The sequence below is a fragment of the Pantherophis guttatus genome, chromosome 2 (genome assembly GCF_059756535.1).
Source record: "Pantherophis guttatus breed Tessera chromosome 2, ASM5975653v1, whole genome shotgun sequence".
NCBI lineage: Eukaryota > Metazoa > Chordata > Lepidosauria > Squamata > Colubridae > Pantherophis > Pantherophis guttatus.
Window position 1 is genome coordinate 266,167,918 of NC_142064.1, and position 21,326 is coordinate 266,189,243.

Consider the following 21,326-nt stretch of genomic DNA (forward strand, 5'->3'; position numbering starts at 1 on the left):
GTATATGTGGATTTTTTTTTCCTTTTTATAAAATTGTATGCCTGGACAATACACTATTCAAAATACTTATATATAAATTTAAAAAAACTTGACAGAAAAAAAAAGTCTCTTTACGAAGTGAAGGGTTTCCACAAATCCAAAATGGCTTTGCTGCAATATTAAAGTCCTCTGGCTCGCCAGGACGTATAGTTTGCGGCCCATCCAGGCCAGGCCATCTCTTAATAACAGCTCACTCTTGTGTCATCTGCTGCCACTCAGGAAGAGAGCTATGGGGGCAAAATGCAGATCACATCATCAGAGGGACAGAGTGGTTGGACTGATGTAGGACTGAAATTGAAAAAAATTAAATTTATCAAGAGGAGGGAAGAGAAATTGGGGAAGACAGATTGGTCAGAGATATCGAGTGCATGAGAGACAGATTACAGGTAGCTGAACAATTGTAGAATGTTAGAAACTCACTATCTGGAGAGCAAGTGAGACTTGAGAAAAGGGCTTTATGTTGCCTTTTTATTATTAAATTTATTTATTATTAAAACTTGTTGCACATCTCGCAGTTTGAGGTGACTCTGAGCGTCTTGCCTTGCCCTAATGTTCATAGCAACACTGACAATACCCATTTTTTCCCTTGTCAAAAGCTACTGAAGCTAATGCGTTTTTAAAAATGAAACATTTTCCAGTCTGCAATTTTTTCTCAAATTGCCACCACCAAGGGAGATGCAACAAATACATCAGCAATATGGTGCTGCTATCACCCAGCAGCCATCAAAGGGTAACAATTGGGCACTTCCAAGAAAAAGAGTTCCTAGCAGGAGTTGCTAATAAACCTGGAGATGCTGTGATCGAAGCCACGATCCCTTTTCTCCTCAACTCAATATCCCTACAGGTCTTCTCCATCAGGTTCATCTGCAAGGCAGAACAGCCTCTACATGTGAAATTTTACACTGCTATTTTTCACTGGGCCTTGGGCCAACTCCCCACACCCGCCACCCGTCGTACACTTGCATTTTGAAGATCTCCCGGGGGCAGCTGTCATTTTCAGTGCACCCACAATTCTTTACGGTGGTCTGCACAGGGTTAAGGTAGCAAAACAGAGCAGTTTCTCCCTCTCCAACATTACAATGATCCAAAAGCAGCCGACATTTTGGCCCTGAGGCAGTTGTTTCAAAATGGCAGCTGCTTCCACAAGCCCACCGCATGGCCCAGGGATGAATCCCGGGCACAATGAAAATAGCAGTTGCTTCCACAACACAGTCATACCACCCAGGGATGAGTGGCTTGCCCATTTTTCCCAACATGAGGTTCAGAGATCTTCAAAAGGTAAGGAGGTAGCGGCTGTGAGGTCTGTTGGCGTGGAAATCAGGCCTAAGGACTGCAGGCACCCAGTGGGAGTGAAAAAGCCTGGGGGGCGAGGGAAAAGCTTGAGGGACCCCACAGTTGGGGTAGGGAGAAATTGCAATGAAAGCCTGGGACTGCATTATGCCTTCAACTCTGAAGTAGCCACTGTTCTGCTTAATGACTTGCAAATTTGTTTAATAACTTCATCAGGAACAGAAGGAGTGCGGCTAGTTAAGCAAAGCAGTCTCGTTTAAGGGCCGTTGCAACATGCAACCACAATTGGTAGTCCCCATTACAGTTATATGTTGAGGACTACTTGTATGGTGGCTGGGGAATTCTGGCACTCAAAATCTGGAGGACACCAAGGTAAAAGAAAGAAATTCCACCTGTGGGAATTCCATGATCAATATACAAAAAACACCACCCAAAAGACTTAGAGGGATTCTACACTTCTGCTGAAGAAAGTATCCAGAAATTGCTGATCTCCAGAAACAGGTACCATATTTTTCGGTCTATAAGACACACTTCCTCCCCACCCCACCCCCAAAAGTGAGTGGAAATGTCGGTGCATCTTATAGACCAAATACGGCCCTGTTTTTGCCCTCCCGAAACCCCTCTTGCACATCCAATTTTCGCCAAAAATGGGCCGCTTTTTCGCAAAAAAAGGGACACACAGAGGGTTTTGGAGGCCTGCAGAGTGCTCCTGGGGGACGGGGAGGCCAAAAACCGAATGCACAGAGGCCAAAAACTTTTCTTTTTTTTTGCTTGTTTCCCTCTTTGAAATCTAGGTGCGTCTTATACTCTGGTAAGTTTTATAATCCGAAAAATACGGTAGTTATCCTTTATCAAAGTAATATTTTCCATTTCTCTCTCTCCAGTTATAGGTCTAATCTTGAGATGTGTTGACTAAAAAGGCCAGAATTCAAAGAGTCAATTTCTTACCTACACTCCCAATGAGAAATCAGAAATGAAATTCAAGCCTTCTCTAAACTCATCTACTTTTGCCTCATGTGGATTTCCTTATGTGCAATAAGAAGTGATTTAGGCCTGAAGTATTGTCTGAGACTGGAGAGCTTTCTCTCCTGTATCTATCCTCTGGTAAAGCAGTCCCCAACCTCCAGGCTGCAGCCCACAGCAGGGCCGTGACCTATTTGGAACCAGTGAGAGTTCCAAATTTGTGAGAGGCGGGCCAGTGCATGTGCACAGTTCCACTCACACAAGCGGTGCCCAAAAGACTTCTCTTCTGTGAATGGAGTTGCGCGCGTGTGTATGCGTGTGTTGTGGCTCCGTTACCTGAGCCTGTGTCATCGGCAGGAGAGGACTCCGAGAGTGAAGGAGAGGAGTTGGCAAGGCCCCCCTCTCCAGGACTCTCCTCTTTGGCAATTCCTTCGGTGTCTGCTGAAGGGCAAGAGATAGGGCCGGGGCCAAGCACATCCACGAAGCCACAGGTGGACAGTGATGAGAGTAATGAGTCTTGGTTAGATCCATGCCAGTGTCGCAGAGATAAGCGCGCACAACAGAAGAGGAGGCGTGCCAGAGATTAGGCTGAGTCACTGGACCACACCCCACAGGGTATAAAAGGGAGCGTGGTAGCCAGTCAAGCCTTGTGACGAACAAAGCTGAAAGCTTCCACGCCATTCTGCATTGCCGGACTTTTGCTATAGACTTTGCTGGATTATATTTGGAATTGATTTACTCTGTAATTATTGAACATTTTACTTTGATGTACCAGAAGCGGAGAGACGTTATCTCTTCGTGAGTAATAAACTCTTGGTAGGCAGCCACTAGGTTGCTGCCAAGTTCCGTTATCATAAGGAAAAGGATTTTGTCGGCTGGTTTGGTTTTTAACTCTTGGACGTCTATTGGTGTGTGTGCGTGTGGGATGGGGACAGAACAGCATGCTATCCCGCTGCTCGGGCAGCCTGAATCCTCTCTCTCCCCCAGCCAGGCTGCCAAGCGGCCTGCTCCCAGTGCTCCAAAATTGGGAAGGTGAGAGTAGAGGCTGAGTGAAACAAACTCACTCTGATCAGCTTTGCTGACTCTCAGAGGCTGCCTGCTCAGGACATCCAATCTGCTTTTGGAGTGTCAGGGCCGTACGCCCAAAGGCTTTTTTCCCCTCTATGCCAGAAGCTTTTGCAAACAGATGAAAGGCAGGGCTACCAAGCTGCAAAGGTTGGGGACTACTCCTCTGGTGTACCATCAGGTCAGAATAAACTTTTTTTTCTGGACACTCATATGGTTTCCCTCACGTATGAGTCCCTGGTGTGTCACCAGGTTGGAATTCTGCCTGAAACATTTCCTACAATCGGGACATTCTTACAGTTTCTCCCTGATGTGGGCCCTCTAGTCTGTCACCAGGTTGGAATTATGAGTGAAACTTTTTCCACACTCTGGAGACTCATATGGCTTCTCTTCAGTGTAAGTCCAGCAAAGGGGTGGGTTCTACTTACCTTTACTACCGGTTTGCAACCGGATCACAGTCAGCACATTCAAAGGGTTTGTCTCCTGTGTGAATCCTCTGGTGTATCACCAGGTGGAAATTCTGACTGAAACTTTTCCCAGTCAGCACATTCAAAGAATTTCTCTTTCTGAGTCCTCTGGTGACTCATGGGGTGGGAATTTCTAATGAAACTTTTCCCAAAAACTGGGCACTCATACACTTTCTCCTTGGTGTGGGTCTTGTGATGTATCACAAAGTTGCCGTACTTGCTAAAGCATTTATCACAGCGAGAACATTTGTAGGGCATCTGTCCTGTGTGTGTGTTTCCATGATCACAAGAGAACTGTTTAGACTAAACCTTTTGTCACATTTGTAGCATTTCTATGGCTTTTCGACAATGTAGATTCTCTCATGCATAATCAGTTGTGATGTACTATCTGTACTTTTCCCACAATAGGCACATCTATGGAGCTTATCCATCACTGATATTGATGTCAAAAATATGGAGAATCCCTTGTTTAGTTTGATTCAAACCGTTTTTTTCCTCATGTAGAGAGGCCTGTGTTAGTTGGCTCTACGTGGCTGTCTTTAATTTACGTTTTTCTCCTCACTGACTTCCAGAAATAACCCTTTTTTTCTGAATGAAAAATAATCTCCCTTAATCTTTCATGTAATATATCCTTGAGTTTTGTACGCTTTACTTTTTGCACCTTGAAATCTCTTCTTGATTTTCTCTCATTTCTCTCTCACCTGCTGAGGAAGAAGAATTTTATGTTTTTTTGACAGAAAAGGAAAATATTTTGATTTCTGGCTTGATTTGCTTCCCATTTCAATGTTGCTTGTTATGCTCAGTTGTCCAGAGTGCTCTTATTGCCATTCTGTTTATCTAAAAGATTCAGAGAAAAGTGTAACCTTGTTTATAAAATGCATGCAAAAAATGTGGGGAAAAAAAGAAAAAAGTATACATTACAATGAATAAGCAAACATCCTACAATACAAGAATAACCTCTTACATTAATTATGATTCATTTGACACATGGAAGACTACCGAGATCCAAGTTCTGTGGCTGGGGCCATACAAAGGCATTCTACCATCAAAAGAAGAAGGGAGGGGGATGACGGGGAAGATGAAAAGGAGAAAGATGAAAGTGCAATAAATCTTTGTGTGTAGGTGATAGGAAACTGGGTGACGGAGAAATGACAGGTGAGAAGGACCAGAGCGGGAAGATCTTATTTGTACCACCATCCCACGGCCAGGGACCCTGAGACATATCCGTATTAACCCCAAATAGTTCTCAAAATATCTTGGTGAGCTACAGTTGGCTGGAAATGGATTTATCATGGGGGGAGATATGGGCTAAACCTAAATTTTATTTTGCATCCAGCGAGCACGGTTATTTCAGAGTTGGCTTGAATTTACTGCAACCAACACTCTTAGTAAAAGAACCTTTGCTTTAATCAATTGCAGTTGAAGGCTTTTCATTCCTAAGGGATCGAATTGGGGCAGGTTTGACGTTAAGTCTGCTCCACAGGTGTGGTCAGCCTGGGACTATGCATACAATGTTGGTTCAAGTTAGCAACCAGGAAGACATTGAGGCCTGGGAGGAAGCATCCTCAAAACCCCCTCCTGGATCTATCTGGATGGCTGGGAGGGACAACCCACCAAGACTCTGATGGTCCCTCAGGGGTCGGAAAAAAGGAAGATTGGGAAGAAAAACCCATGGGAGTGACATTCACTCGTGGGGGCTGAGGCAGCTGCCAGTGAGAGACCTGAGTGGAGCTGGAGGACCTGGAGGAAGAATCGAGCACAGGAGAGCCAGAGCAAGAGGACTGGATGCTGCAGCAAGCCATAAAGTTCCTGAGGGCGGCTTTAGGTAGTCCCAAAGCTCGAGAAGCCCAAGCGAGGGCAGCACATCCCACTGACCAGCTAACTCCAGCCATGGCAAGAGAGGGGACAACTACCTCTGCCGCCACAATGGCAGCAACAGCGAGCCCCTTGGCAGCAAGGTGGAGAGGATGCAAGACACCAGCCCTGGGAGTAAAGTTCAATGGAGACCCTCAATGGAGACCCCAGCCTTGAGAGTAAAGTTCAATGGAGAACCCCAATTGGGATTCTTCCTGGCACACATTTGGACATACATGCATGGTCCAGAAATAGCCACCCCCTTTTCTGTATCAGCCCCTCAAATACTATATATAAGGGCACCCGCAATCCTTCTCTGTATTAGATTAGATATATCCAGTTCCTGCAAACATTCGTTGTACATGTTGGTCTCCAGTTCCCATTTCAACATCTCATTTTATTATTATTATTTATTTTATTATTTATATTTCTATGCCATCCACTCTCCGAGGACTCTGGATGGCTTACATCAAAGACAGTATACTAAATAGCATATTGCCCCCAACAATCTGGGTCCTCATTTTACCCACCTCGGAAGGATGGAAGGCTGAGTCAACCTTGAACCGGTGAGATCTGATCCGCTGATCTGCTGAACTAGCAGTCAGCTGAAGTACCTGCAGTACTGCACCCTAACCATTGCACCACCTCAGCTCCTCGCCACCTCATTTGTATCATGGTGACCAAAACTGGACATCAAAACTGGTGGAGTCTTACCACTGCAATATAATGCAGTACTGATACTTCATGTGATCTTGATACTATCCCACTGTTGACGCAGACTAGGAGTGCATTGGCTTTTTCTGCAGCTGCAGCACTCTGCTGGCTCATACATCTGTGGTTGTCCACTAGGACTCATAGATCCCTCTCACAGTTACTGCTGTCAGGTCTGCCATGTGCATCTTGGCACCTCACAGGCATCCTGCCATTAAAGGCTAGAAAGGGGTGGGTAGGATAAATGGGTAATAAACCTTTGTATACGTGATGGTAAATAGGGAATGGGGTATGACAGGTGATGAAGACCACAAAAGCTCATTACGTTTGCACTAGAATCCAAGGCCAGGCACCCTGAGAAAAAACACCTATATTGCCCCAAAACATCTCAGAGTTCTCAAAACATCTTGGTGAGTTCCGATTGATGGAGACGGACTGGTCATGGGGGGAGGGCTGGGATTAGGGGATTCCTTTCGGTATCTTTTGGCATACAAAATCCAGAGCTAGCCTGACCTTAAGTACAACCAATATCTTTTTAGTAAAATAACTTTTTGCTTCAACCCAGTGGAGTTGAGGGTCTTTCTTTCCTAAGGGGTCAGATTGGGGCAGGTCTGACAACTGCTTTTGAGCCAAGGTCAAGGTCTTTTTTAAAGCTGGGCCTTCTCCTCCCCTTTAAAAAAGCCTGGACAAAATAGCATCATATAGTGCACCAGGCTGATGTTAGTAGGCTCTGAAGTGACCGAGATTTACATTATGTTAAAATACTTAAATATTTACAGAAACTGAAAGCTATAAAAGTGAAAGTGGAGAGAAAGAGAAATTATACACCTTAAATAGACAGAATTGGAGAAAAACTGAAAATTAGAAAGGGAAGATGGTAATGGAATAACTAGAGGAAGCAGGACTGGGTCGATAGAATATAAACAAAAACTGTCCAAACGGCATTTTATTCCAACAACTGAAGCCACTTTGGAGCTCAACCAACCTGCCTTTTGTGCACACCAGTCTCTCTTCCCCAAAATGCTCTGCAGGCAGTTAGTTATTAGAGCTCCCAGGTCTCTCCCTTGACCTGAGAATCTTTTATCTTTCTAAATATTCCACAGAACCCTCTTGATCTCGTTGTACAAAACAGCAGAGAGCTTCTTTTTCAGGACAGATATACAATCCGTAAAAGAACTGAAATTTAAATTGAATATGTTCTCAGACAGGGCTGTTCCCTTACATGGGCAGAGAGAAACAGGGATGCAGCAGTCACCAGAGAGGGAATCTGGGCAGGTAAGAGAGGCAGATTCAGGTGCTGCATCTCCAAGCAAGCCCACCTGGACAGGGCTGCCCATTGGCCAAGCTCACCTGGACGCCACTCTGGTCTCCATCACCCTCCAGATGCCACTGGGCTCCTCCTAGCAGGGTTTTACGCCCTCGGAGGGAGCCCCTCCAGCCACGATCCCTCTGAGCCCAGATCCTCTTCCTCCCCTACAGACCCTGGGAGGCAGATCCTCCCCAGCAGCCACAGGGGAACGTGGGAACGGCGGTACCTAACCTTCCCCAACACCAGGCGGCCTCACCCTGGGAGCCGATCTGCACCAAATATTGGGCTGTGGGGAAGGAGGGGAGGGGGCTCGGAGGGAGGATTTTAAGGGGACTAGAGAGCCGTTCGCAGAAGCAGCAACCGAGGAGGAGAAGCGGCGGCGGTGGAGCAGTTCCCACGGAGCAGAAAACTTTGCAAAGAGAGTCGGAAGGGGAGGGGGCGCAACTGGGGATTCCCTCCTCCTCCTCCTCCTCCTCCTCCTCCCCTGGTCCCCTCCCCCTCTTGGGGCGTCTTTGTCCACCCTCCGCAGCCCTGGTTTAAGAGACGTCGGGAGACCAGGAAGGGGGGCAAGGAGGGGCCTGAAACCGGCTCCCAGCCCCCTTTCCTACCTCCTCTCTAGGCGCAAAAGTTCTCTCCGCTTAACCCCTTCGCTGAAGCCGCTGCGGGGAGGCCTGACTGGGGCGCCGCTGAGCAGTGCCACAGTCCTCGAACCGGGGACAGATAGATAGATAGATAGATAGATAGATAGATAGATAGATAGATAGATAAATTTCTTTCTTTCTTTCTTTCTTTCTTTCTTTCTTTCTTTCTTTCTTTCTTTCTTTCTTTCTTTCTTTCTTTCTTTCTTTCTTTCTTTCTTTCTTTCTTTCTATACCGCCCTTCTCCCGAAGGACTCAGGGCGGTGTACAGCCTATTAAAAACATCAGTTAAAATAGTTTAAAATTATTAAATGCATTCGGCTCAATTTAAAACCCAATTTAAAATTGTTATGTTGATAGCCCAGCCTGGCGGAACAGCAGGGTCTTGAGTGCACAACGAAATACCCGGAGGTCGGAGATCTTACGTATTTCCCGGGGGCAGTTCATTCCACAGGGCTGGGGCTCCCACAGTGAAGGCCCTCCCCCTGGGTGTCGCCAGCCGACATAACTTGGCCGATGGCACCCTGAGGAGACCCTCTCTGTGGGAGCGAACTGGCCGGTGGGAGGCTATTGGTGGCAGAAGTCGGTCGAAGGTACCCGGGTCCCATGCCAAAAGACCACCATACCCCACGGGAAGGCCAAAAGACCAAAAACAAGGGCCCAGATTAAGAATTAGGAATTCATCGCTATTGAAGAAAGGGAAAGAAAGTGCTACAGACTACAACACCCATCACCCTTCACCCCGGGCATTAGATGTTGCGTTTTACACATCTCCCTATTTCGCTTGATGCAGTTGGGTCTTCTGCTTTGAGACTTGGTCCCTTCCAGGGGTGAAATGCTCCCGGTTCGGACCGGATCGCCCGATCCGGTAGCGATGGAGGCGGGTGGTTCAGAGAACCGGTAGCAAAAATCCCTGCCCCCCACCCCCCACCCATTGCCCAGCTGAGCCACGCAATCATCAGAGGCTTTTTTTTTAATTTTTAAAAGCATTTTTTCTACAACCTCTTTGGCTGAAAAAATGCTTTTAAAAGTAAAAAAAAAAAAAAGCCTCTTATGATCACGCGGCTCAGCTGGGATTATCAGAGGCTTTTTTTTTAAAAAAAAAGAAAGCCTCTGCTGATCAGGCAAGTCAGCTGGAATTGGCAGAGGCTTTAAAAGCATTTTTTTACAACCTCTTCAGCCAAAGAAGTTGTAGAAAAAATGGTTTTAAAAGAAAAGAAAAAAAAGTTGGCCACGCCCACTCAGTCATATTACACCCCCCCCCAAAGCCACGCCCACAGAACCGGTAGTAACAATTTTTACATTTCACCACTGGTCCCTTCCAGCAACTCTGTAATTCTGTAAGATTTCTGTAAGAGCTTCATGATGTTGCTCAGCATGTAGCTAATCTTCACAAGCTAAGTACACATTTCACTATTTCACTTGGCTCAGCTTCAAAGGTCGGTTGCTAGGAGTCTGGAAACGACTTGATAGCATGTAATCAGTGAGAAGGTCTGGCCAATGCCATGGGTAGAGAAGGGACAAGCCTGTTTGTCGGCCTCCTATCCGGAGATGGCAGCATCTGTGACTAAAAAGCCAACAGTACAATAGCGGTCTCTCTGGCTGAGCTTCAAGGAGTTAAAACCGTCAAGTACTGTATTGTGAGAAAGAGGAGAAGCACAGAGAAACTTCCTCTCCTGGATCTGCCTCTTTCCAAGGATGGAAGCATCAGCTGGGAGGTGAGTTGAGGGCAGGTCGGAGAAGAATCCGGGAGCAACTCAGGCTGTTTGGTTCCCTCCACGGCCTGGAAGCAGAGAAGCAACTAGAATGAAGAATAACAGTTGGAAGGGATCTTTGAGGTCATCCAGTCCAGCCCCTTGCTCCAGCAGGAGACCTTATACATTTCAGGCACATGGCTGTCCAGTCTCTTCCTGAAAGCCTCCAGAGATGGAGCAATCACAACTTCTGCAGGCAAACCGGTTAATTGTTCTCACAGTCAGGAAATGTCTCCTTGTTTCGAGGTTGCTTCTCTCCTTGATTCGTTTCCATCCATTGTTTCCTGTTCTGCCTTCAGATGCTCTGGAGAAGAAGTTGAGTCCCTCTGTGGCAGCCTCTCAAATATTGGAAGACTGCTACCATTTCACCTCCACTCCTCTTTCTATTCTATAGAGTAGACATACCCAATTCCTGCAACCATCTTTGTATCTTTTAGCCTCAAGCCCCCCAAATATGTTTGTTTATGTTTGTTTATGTTTTATTAAATTTATATACCGCCCTACTCCCGAAGGACTCAGGGCGGTGAACAGGCACAGAATAAAATACATAAATACAAAAGTTAGAAACAATTTAAAACCAAATTAAGTAATTTAGCCCAAGACAATTAAAATCCCAATAATTTAAAACAAATTAAAATTTCAGTTAAAAAAATTAAAAAGAAAGGGGAGAAAATTAGGCCAGGCCGGCTTGCTGGAATAGGAGGATCTTAAGAGCACGGCGGAAAGTGCGCAGATCCGGGATCCTCCGTATCTCCGGGGGGAGCTTGTTCCAGATAGTGGGTGCCCCCACAGAGAAGGTCCTCCCCCTGGGGGCTGCCAGTCAACACTGCTTGGCTGACGGCACCCAGAGGAGCCCCTCTCTGTGAGAGCATACCAGCCAGTGGGAGGCTGTTTGTGGTAGTAGGCGGTCCTGTAAATAACCAGGTCCTAAGCCATGGAACGCTCTAAAGGTGGTAACCAAAACCTTGAAGCGCACCCGGAAGACCACCGGGAGCCAGTGCAGCTCGCGCAGGAGAGGTGTCACACGGGAGCGCCATGTTGCTCCCATAACCACCCGCGCGGCCGCACTCTGCTCCAGTTGGAGCCTCCGGGTGCTCCTCAAGGGGAGCCCCATGTAGAGAGCATTACAATAGTCCAGGCGGGAGGTGACGAGGGCACGAGTGACTGTGTGTAGGGAGTCCCGATCCAGAAAGGGACGCAACTGTCGAATCAGGCGAACCTGATGAAAAATCCTCCCGGTCACGGCTGTCAAGTGCTCTCCTAAAGACAGCCGTGAATCCAGGAGGACGCCCAAGTTGTGAGCCCTCTCCGTGGGGGCCAGCGATTCACCCCCAATAGTCAGCAATGGCGTCAACTGACTATATCGGGATGTCGGAAACCACAGCCACTCGGTCTTGGATGGGTTGAACCTGAGCCTGTTCCTCCCCATCCAGATCCGCACGGCCTCCAGACACCGGGACATCACTTCAAGGGCATCGTTGGGGTGGTCCGGGGTGGAGATATACAGCTGTTGTTGCCCTTTCATGTCTTCTCTCCTAGTAAGTATTAAGTTCGGCATAGTTGATCCTGTTATGTTTTCTTCACAATAATATCAGACTGATCTGCCACTATGTCTTTGATTTTTTACTTCCATGTCTAGCCAACAAGCGTGGTATTTCCTATTGGTGCCCCATCCATGCATTAACCAGGTTCAACTAAAAATACCTATCAGTCTGGCTTTCCACAAATGGAAGCACTGATACACCCAAATGTTGTAAATTTGGAAAAAAATGTATAAAGATATTTTAAATGAGAAAAGGGAACTAAAAACTAAACAGGAATTACAATAGCAAGGGGTGAACCTTGCATGGTGGCCACATTTGCAAATACAATTGAGATATGAGAAAGATGCAAAAACATATGGTTTTCATAAAGCACCATCAACACCTGATCAGATACTATTAGGAACAGATGAAAAGTTAATAAAGAAAATATATAGCTATTTATTAAGCTTTAAAATGGGAGGTGAACAAGTGAAAGAAACAATAATAATATGGCAAAAAATTTCGGATATACTACAGAACTAAATAAATGGCAAAAACTTTGGGATAGAATTTATAAATTGACAATAGCAACTATGTACAAGGAAAACGCAAAGATGTTTAAAAACATGTCTCCAAATGTTGGAAATGCAATCAGATACCAGGTTCGTACTATCATATGTGGTGGGCATGTCCAAAAGTAAAAACATTTGGATGAAAATACATACATGGTTAGATAAATGATAAAGCATCATATAGATCTAAAGCCAAAAATATTTTTGTTAGCTATATTGCCAGAAAATTATGACAAAGGGAATGTACACTGCTCAAAAAAATAAAGGGAACACAAGCAGAAGACATCCGAGATCTGAATGAATGAAATAGCCTTATTAAATACTTTGTTCGTTACATACAGTAGTTTTGTGTTCCCTTTAGTTGTTTGAGCAGTGTATAAACTACTGTATGTAAAGAACAAAGTATTTAATAAGGCTATTTCATTCATTCAGATCTCGGATGTCTTCTGCTTGTGTTCCCTTTATTTTTTTGAGCAGTATATATTTAATGCATGTTTTGACAGCACCAAGAATTGTATTTGCACAATACTGGAAGAATGAGGAAACTCCTACAGGTAAAAATATAATAATAATAATAATAAAAAACCTAGGTTGTGCAGAAATGGATAAGGTAACATAGATAAAAGAAGATACAGAATACTTTTTAGTTTGGGATTTGTTTTATCAATGGTTAGATAATAAAGGTAGAAATTAGAAACTGGGAGAATACTATTATACACAAATAAAGAATATTATTGTTACTAAAATTATGTATACCTAAAATGAGCCAGACAATACACTGTTTACTAAATACGTATATATGTTAAGAAAAATGTATAAATAAAAAATATATTTAAAAAATAACTATTGAGGACCATTTGGGATGTTCAGTTTAGGCAGTCCTCACTTACCATTTGTTTCATGAGCCTTCAAGGTTACTATGGCACTGCAAAAGCAGAAGCAGACCTCATCCAGAAATCTGTGGTCATCGTAACACTTGTTCAGTGACCTGTCAGCAGTTCTTGTGGTTATGAAGGTGCAGGAAAAGGAGTTGCACCAATTTGGGTTCTTGCCAACCGCTGCACTTTTATGATGGTTGCAGCATCCCACACTCCTGATTTGTGACCTTCCCAGCTGGCTTCACACTAGCAAAATCAGTGGGGATGCCAGCAGGAGGTTGCAAGTGACAATCATGTGAAATTGCCTTTAACAACCCACAACTGTAGAGGACCAGATGTAAGTTGGCACTGTCACGTGACATTATGCTTCATGATCGGGCTGCTTAGTGATAGAGATGGCAATCCCAAATGCAGTCAGTAAGTGAGTAACCACTTCAGTCACCAGAGTGGTTTTGGAAAGTATTTTCTGCCCTGGATCTCAGGACCTCCATGGGCAAAAATGAATGTTTAAAATCTTGCAGATGTTTTAGGCATCATTTCATCAGTTAAAGCCACGCATCTCTAAAGTTAGGACAGAAGGTTTGACTAACCATTTTGAGACATTTTTTCAGGCTGAAAACACATGGATTTTCCAGTTATATAATTTTGTAGATTTGTTTATTTCTATTTTTTTCTGTATGCATATATCTACAATTGTATAATCTATCCCCAGCACTTCCAAATATTTTTCATTAAAACTTTGCAGTGCTAAGAATTTACTTTTTTTTCCACAAAACTTTTATTAATTGATCAAAATATAAAATATAGAAGTGCAAAGAAAAATGAAAATAATGGTAAAAGAAGGGAAGGCAAAGGGGAGCAAGAAAAGTGTGGGTTAAGGGAAAAAGAAAAAGAAAAGCATTGACTTCTGACTCCTTTTGGTGCACTAGAACAGGGGTCAGCAACCTGCGGCTCTGGAGCCGCATGTGGCTCTTTCATCCCTCTGCTGTGGCTCCCTGTTGCTGGTCGGCTCCACAATTAATAGGCCTTTCAGTTAGGACAGGCAGAGGAAAAAGGACGCCATGCTAGGAGGAAACTCTATGGTGGAGGAACCAGACTTCCGGTCGGCTCCAGATTTGAACGGGGGCTTCTGGTTAGGACCTTTGTGTCTCTTTGAGTGTTTAAGGTTGCTGACCCCTGCACTAGAATAAGGTACTAACTAACACTTCAATTACCATATTTTTCGGAGTATAAGACACACTTTTTCCCCCCTAAGAGAGGGTGAAAATTTGGGTGCGTCTTATACACCAAATGTAGCCCCGACCACCTGCCAGCCCCCACCCTTTGGCCTCTGCCTCCCAGCAATTTACCCCCTTGCAACAAACAACCCATTTCAGCTTCAGCATAGCCTGATTAGCACAACCAGCTGATTGTCTGTTGGATCGGCCTCCCGACCCTCAGCTGTTTCAGGCTGCAGGGATTACCATTGCCTATTGCCGTGTGGGCCTCCGCTGTCTGCTGCAAGGAGGCAAATTGCTGGGAGGCAGGGTTTTTTTTTTCTTGTGCTAATCAGGCTGTGATGAAAATGAAAATTAAACTAAAGCAGGCTGTTTGCTGCAAGGAGGCAAATTTCTGGGAGGCAGAGGCGGATTTATTTTTTTTTGTTTTCCTCTCCAAAAAAGATAGGTGCTTCTTTTAGTCCAGAGCATCTTATACTCCAAAAAATATCGTATTTACTTTTATATGATAATATAAACTAGCCACTTCTATAACAACAAACATATCTAATCTAAAAATCCAAAATCAAACTTTCATTTTTTTTCCTATCTCAAGAACAAAATCCAAAAGCAGTTTCCACATATAAGCAAAATTATTCTTGTTCTTTTCTTTAATCAAAGCAGTCAGTTTAACCATCCCTGTTAACTCTGTTAGAAGAAATATCCTTTGGGTTCAGCTCCAAGTGGGGAAAAAGACACTGGAAACACAGAGACTGCTTGGAAAGATGGTTTAATGGTGGACAGGATCACATGGTTTGAGTTCCTGAACAGAAAAGGGCCGAGATGCAGCAAGTCCTCGGGTTTTATGCCCTCTCTGGCTTTGAACTTCCTGGGGCCCTGAAAGAGTATCCTGATTGTTTGTCAGACTCCCAGGGGGTGGGGGCCTTAGCTAGCCTTGCTGGCTGATGTAATCTTCCCAGGTGCCATGTGGTGAGTTTCTGTTGCTAGATGGGTCCTATTGTATTAGTTTCTGTTGCTAGATGGGTCCTATTGTGTTGCAGATAATGGTCCATTGACAAGGGGGGGCAGGAATGTGGGAGCTGCTTTGTCTTTAAAACATGCTTCTCCATTTCTTATACAGGGAAACATAATATTCTGCCTTTTTAATATTTTCTAAAATATTTCATTCTTCTAGGAAAGGGGTGGGTGCTAACTTCCTACATAAGCTAACTAAGCTAGCTAAGACCCCCACCCCCTGGGAGTCTGACAAACAATCACTGGAAGCTTTCAAAAAGAGATTCGACGGCCACTTGTCTGAAATGTTACAAGGTCTATTATTTTAGCAGAGGGTTGGAATAGAAGATCTTCAAGGTCCCTTCCAACTCTATTATTCTGTTATCTGTTGTATTAATCTTAATTGCAGCGATTCTATCCAATAATTGCTGTACTAAGAATGTGTATTGACCCAAGCCAACAAGAGAATTTCATGGTTCAATGCAAATGTGAATGTGTCAAGTGAATCATAATTAATCTAAGGTTATTTTAGCATTGTGGCATATTTGTTTTTTACCTTTCATGTATATGGATTTTTATTTCTTTTTTTACATCTTCTGCAATCATTTTATAAACAATTATACTTTACTTTGAATCGTATAGACAAAGAAGACGGCAATAAGAGCACTCCGGACAACTGAGAATAACAAGCAACATTAAAAAGAAAAGCCAATCAAGCCAGAAATCAAAATATTTCCATTTCCTTCAGAAAACCCCAAAATTCTCCTCTTTCCCCAGCAGGTGATCAAGAAGAGATTTCAAACTGGAAAAAGTAGAGTATGTGGAACACAAGGATACATTACAGGTAGTCTTCAACTTACAACAGTACATTTAGTAACTGTTCGAAGTTACAACGCCACCGAAAAAACTGATTTATGACCATTTTTCATACTTATAACTATTGCAGCAGCCCCATGGTCATGTGATTTATATTCGAATGCTTGGCAGCTAGCTCACATTTATGATGGTTGCCGTGTTCTAGGGTCACATGATCCCCTTTCGCAGCTCTACAGATGTGCCTATTGTGGGAAACATGCATGTTTCAAATCACAACTGAGTATGCACGAAATGATCCACATTGGAGACAAGAAGTTAATGTGGCCAAAACTTTAGTCACAACAGCTCCCTTATGGTTCATGGAAGGACCCACAGAGGAGAGAAGCTCTATGACGGCTCCCAATGTAGTGATCTTGGCAACTTGGTGATACATTAGAGAACTCACACCAGGGAGAAACCCTTTGAATGCTCTGATTGTGGGAAAAGTTTCAGTCAGAACTCCGGCCTGGTGATACACTAGAGGATGCACACAAAAAAGAAATCATATGTGTGTTCTGATTGCGGGAAATGTTTCAGTGGGAATTCCAAGTTGGTGATACACCAGAGGACTCACACAGGAGAGAAACCCTTTGAATGTCCTGATTGTGGGAAATGTTTCAGTAAGAATTCCAACATGGTGATTCACCAAAGGACTCACACAGGAGAGAAACCCTTTGAATGTCCCGATTGTGGTAAATGTTTCAGTTTGAATTCCAACCTGATGAAACACCAGAGGACTCACACAGGGGAGAAACCCTTTGAATGCCTTGATTGTGGGAAATGTTTCAGTCAGAAATCCCACCTCGTGGTACACCAGAGGACTCACACAGGAGAGAAACCCTATCAATGTTCTGATTGTGGGAAATGTTTTATTAAAAAATCCCAGCTCATGATTCACCAGAGGATTCACACAGGAGAGAAACTGTTTGAATGTGCTATTTGTGGGAAAAGTTTCGATCAGAATTCCGAGCTGGTGATACACCAGAGGATTCACACAAAAGAGAAACCATTTGAATGTGCTCTTTGTGGGAAAAGTTTTGATCACAATTCCCAGCTGGTGATACACCAGAGGACTCACACAGGAGAGAAACCGTTTGAATGTGCTCTTTGTGGGAAAAGCTTCAATCACAATTCTCACCTGATGACACACCAGAGGACTCACATAGGAGAGAAACCATATGAGTGTCCAGTTTGTGGGAAAAGTTTCAGTGACAATTCCAACCTGGTGAAACACCAGAGGACTCATACAGGAGGGAAATCATATCAGTGTCCATATTGTGGTGAAAGTTTCATTAAAAAATTTCAGCTCACAAGTCACCAGAGAACACACACAGGAGACAAACCCTTTGAATGCCCTTTCTGTGGGAAAGGTTTTAGTCACAACTGCCGCCTGGTGATACACCAGAGGATTCATACAGGAGAAAAACCATTTGAATGTCCTGTTTGTGGAAAACGTTTCATTAAAAATTACTACCTCATGACACACCAGAGGACTCACACAGGAGAGAAACCCTTTGAATGTCCTGATTGTGAAAAACGTTTCAATCATAATTCCAGCCTGGTAACACACCAGAGGACACATACAGCAGAGAAACACTTTGAATGCCCTTATTATGAAAAAAGTTTCAGTCAGAGTTCCAACCTGGAGATACACCAGAGGACACACACAGGAGGGAAACATTTTGAATGTCCTGATTGTGGGAAAAGTTTCATTAGAAAATTCCAGCTCACAAGTCACCAGAGGATTCACACAGGAGATAAACCTTTTGAATGTCCTGTCTGTGGGAAAGGTTTCAGTCATACTTCCAGCCTGGTGACACACCAGAGAACTCACACAGGAGAGAAACCGTATGAGTGTCCTGTCTGTGGCAAAAGTTTTAGTCAGAATTCCAACATGATGATACACCAGAGGACTCACACAGGAGAGAAACCGTATGAATGTGCTGTTTGTGGCAAATGTTTCAGTCAGAATTCCAATATGGTGATACACCAGAGGACTCATACAGGAGAGGAAACATTTTGAATGCCCTGATTGTGGGAAACGTTTCCATTTCAATTCAAACCTTTTGAAACACCAGAGGACTCACATGGAAGAGAGCTTTCCAAAGTCCAGTCTGTTAACATTACTTCAGGTATAAATCTTCCCTTATTGCATACAAAGAAATCCACAGGAGGCAAAAGTTGATGAGGCTTAGACCTGTCGGTGGAGAGAAAAAAGTGGAAACTGTTGTTTGATAAAGGTTGTTCAGAAAATGTGGGATTCCTCAAAAAGGCTTTTGGGTGGTGGGGGTTTTATATTGATTGTGGAATTCCACCATGTGGAATTTCTGTCTTCTACCTTGCTGTCCTCCAGATTATGAGTGCCATAATTCCCCAGCCACGATACAACCAATCCTCGAGATACAAGCCTAATGGGGCCTGCCAATTTTGGTTGCATGTTGTAACGGTGGTTAAGTGTGATTGCCTTGCTGAATTACTGCCACCCCCTTCTCTCCCTGATGAAGCCATCAAATGAATGTGCAAGTTGTTAAGCACAACAGTGGCTACTTCAGAGTTTGGGGAAGCTCTTGGAGGCCTAGCGCATCACCGGCTTGCCTTCCAAAGGCCTCCCCTATCCAAACCTTTGGTTCCTCCCAAGCCTTTCCCTCCCTCACAGGTCCCCATCTTTCTTTCCTTCCACCATAGGGTCTCCAAATGGTCCCCATAGGCCTTTCCCTCCCCCACAGGATCACCACTTTACTGGATCCCTGCAATACTGAGGCCTGACTCCTTCCCTCCCTCCCAGCTTCTTCCTCCTCCATACCATTTAAAGATCTCTGAACCTCATGTGGGGAAAGAGGGCAGGACATGCATTCTCTGGGCTGTGTGAGTGCCTTATGGAAAGAGCCATTATTTTGACTGTGCCCAAGATTCATCCCTGGGCCATGCAGTGCACTTGTGGAAGCAGCTGCCATTTTGCCATGGCTGCCTCTATGTCAACATGGTGGCTCCTTCTGGGTCACTGGGAGTGGGACAAACTGTTCTGTTTTGCTATCTTAACACTTTGTAAGACTGTGTTAAGGAGTTGTGAGTGCATTGAAAATGGTGGCTGTCTCCAGCAGATCTCCAAAAGGGCAGGCGGCAGGCCGTATATTTCTGGGCACATGAGAACAGGACAAGTACCCCTTGTGCCAGTGTTTTGCTGCAGCTGCCAAAAACACCAATGCTGTCTTAGATTGCACCAACAGAGGAATAGTGTGAAGGCAACAAGAAGCTGGTGATACCACACTTAGAATACTGTGTCCAGTTCTGGTTACCATGATACAAAAAATGTTGTTGAGACCCTGGAAAGTGTGCAGAGAAGAGCAACAAAGATGATTAAGGGTCATTAGAAGGGATGTGATAGCTGTCTTCCAGTACTTGAGCATCTGTCACAAAGAAGAACGGGTTGACTTATTCTCTAGGGCACCGGATGGCAGGAAAACAAATAACGGGTGGAAGCTTGTTAAAATGAGGTCCAACCTAGAGGTAAAAAGAAATTGTCAGTCAGTCAGAACAATGAATCAATGCAATAGCTTGTCTCCAGGGATTGTGGATGATCCATCACTGGAGGTTTTCAAGAATAGAGTGGACAACCATTTGAGTGGGGTGGTATAAAGCTCCTGTCTTGAGTAGCAGGTTGGACTAGAAGACCTCTAGGGTCCCTTCCTATAATGCTAGGTTTCCATGAATTTAGAGGCAGGTTAGAAAATAGATAGAGCAGCCCATGAACTTACTCCTCGTAAAGTGGCTTTTAAAAAAAAAATATGTTATTCGGAAAATTAATTTAAATTTAAAATGTAAATACATTTTAAAAAACAAAATAAGGATAGACACAACATTTAAATAGAAGGAAAAATGTGCTTCAAGAAGACAAAAACGGATTTACATATATTATCCCCACCCCCTAGTTGAGTATTTATAAATATATTGGAGCAATATTAGTTTCCTCTCCTTGCGAAGCAGGCCCAAAATTTAAAAAGTAGTTAACAGGTGAACCAACAGCAAAATTAAAACATCAAAGCATTAACAATCTGGTTTTGCATTTAACTTGTATAAAGTCTGGAATGGTTTTTTATTTACCATAAATCAATATAATCATTGTCTCTGATCTGTCCGGGATGAAATATCTTTGCTTGATTCTTACGAATAAAGCTTTTTCTTAAGATTTTGGTTGAGAACAATCAAACAACAATTGTGTCTTATTCCTCAAAATCATAAACCTCTGTTGTCAATCCATTTTCCCCAAAGAGTCCAGTCCAAATACTTTTCCAGTTAGATATGGCATGTCCACTTCCCAGTTACCACCAACTGTAGGCTGCTTTTCAAGACATTTTCTGGGCCATTTCCTGCTGTTTTTCCAGGCTGTATATTGGGCTGTTTTGGGCCGTTTTGTGGACCATTTTTCTGCTGTTTTCTGGGCTGTTTTTGGACCGTTTTTGGGCCATTTTCATGCTGTTTTTCAGGCCATTTTCTGGGCTGTTTTTGGCCGTTTTTTGGACCATTTTTCTGCCGTTTACTGGGCTGTATATTGGGCCGTTTTGGGGGGCATTTTTCAGGCAGTTTCTTGGGGCATTTCTTAGGCCGTTTTTCGAAAACGGCCCGAAAAATGGGTGGGGGTGGAGCCAGCCAGTGGTGGGATTAGCCAGTTCACTGAACTGGGCAGAATTTTAACAACTGGTTTGTCCCGAACTGATCCGAACTGGCTGAATTCCACCTCTGCCCACAGGCCACCCTGGACCCATTGGGGTCTGGTCAGCTCCCCTAGGCACTGCTCACTGCCATTCCAAAAATGGGTTGGCCGGCTGAGGGGGCATCCATTGGTGTCACTATCCACCAGTCTCATTGCCTCACCTTGGTTTTGGCTGGGGCTTCCACCCAACTCCATCAAGGAGGGGCCTGGTCCTAGTCCCCCTCACCAGTTCGGTCTCCAGAGATCTGCCATGACCATCGTCTAGCTGGAGCTTCGGACTGAGTGGACCCACCAGCTCTTGACTGAACTACGACTGGGCCTTCTAAGTAGCTGCTGCCTCCCCGCCCCCCAATTTCCAAAACTGCCAGGACCCAACATCAAAAAAACTGGCCTCACCAAACTGCTCCCACAGCAGCTCCATTATTTGACTGCCAGGTGCGGTGGAATAACTCCATTCCCCATCGTCATCACCCTCAGACAGGCGCCT

The 21,326-nt window shown here is 44.3% G+C and overlaps 1 protein-coding gene across 2 annotated transcripts; it reads left to right on the plus strand.

Annotated features, from left to right (window-relative positions):
• Window positions 1-9,962: 9,962 nt before the first annotated feature.
• LOC117673513 (uncharacterized) lies at window positions 9,963-20,335 on the plus strand. Of its 2 annotated transcripts, none has more exons than XM_087884346.1 (2): window positions 9,963-10,054; window positions 15,916-20,335. In XM_087884346.1, the coding sequence occupies exon 2, from the start codon at window positions 16,613-16,615 to the stop codon at window positions 18,149-18,151; it is 1,539 nt and encodes a 512-aa protein (XP_087740472.1). In that variant the 5' UTR covers window positions 9,963-10,054; window positions 15,916-16,612; the 3' UTR covers window positions 18,152-20,335. The 2 variants fall into 2 exon arrangements, with proteins under 2 accessions (XP_087740472.1, XP_087740473.1); XM_087884347.1 differs by lacking the exon at window positions 9,963-10,054 and adding an exon at window positions 11,430-11,628.
• The last annotated feature ends 991 nt before the right edge of the window (window positions 20,336-21,326 follow it).

What these genes read in the sequence shown, in the direction of transcription:
- LOC117673513 (XM_087884346.1), top strand. Translation starts at nt 16,613, where the DNA reads ATGCACACAAAAAAGAAATCATATGTGTGTTCTGATTGCGGGAAATGT.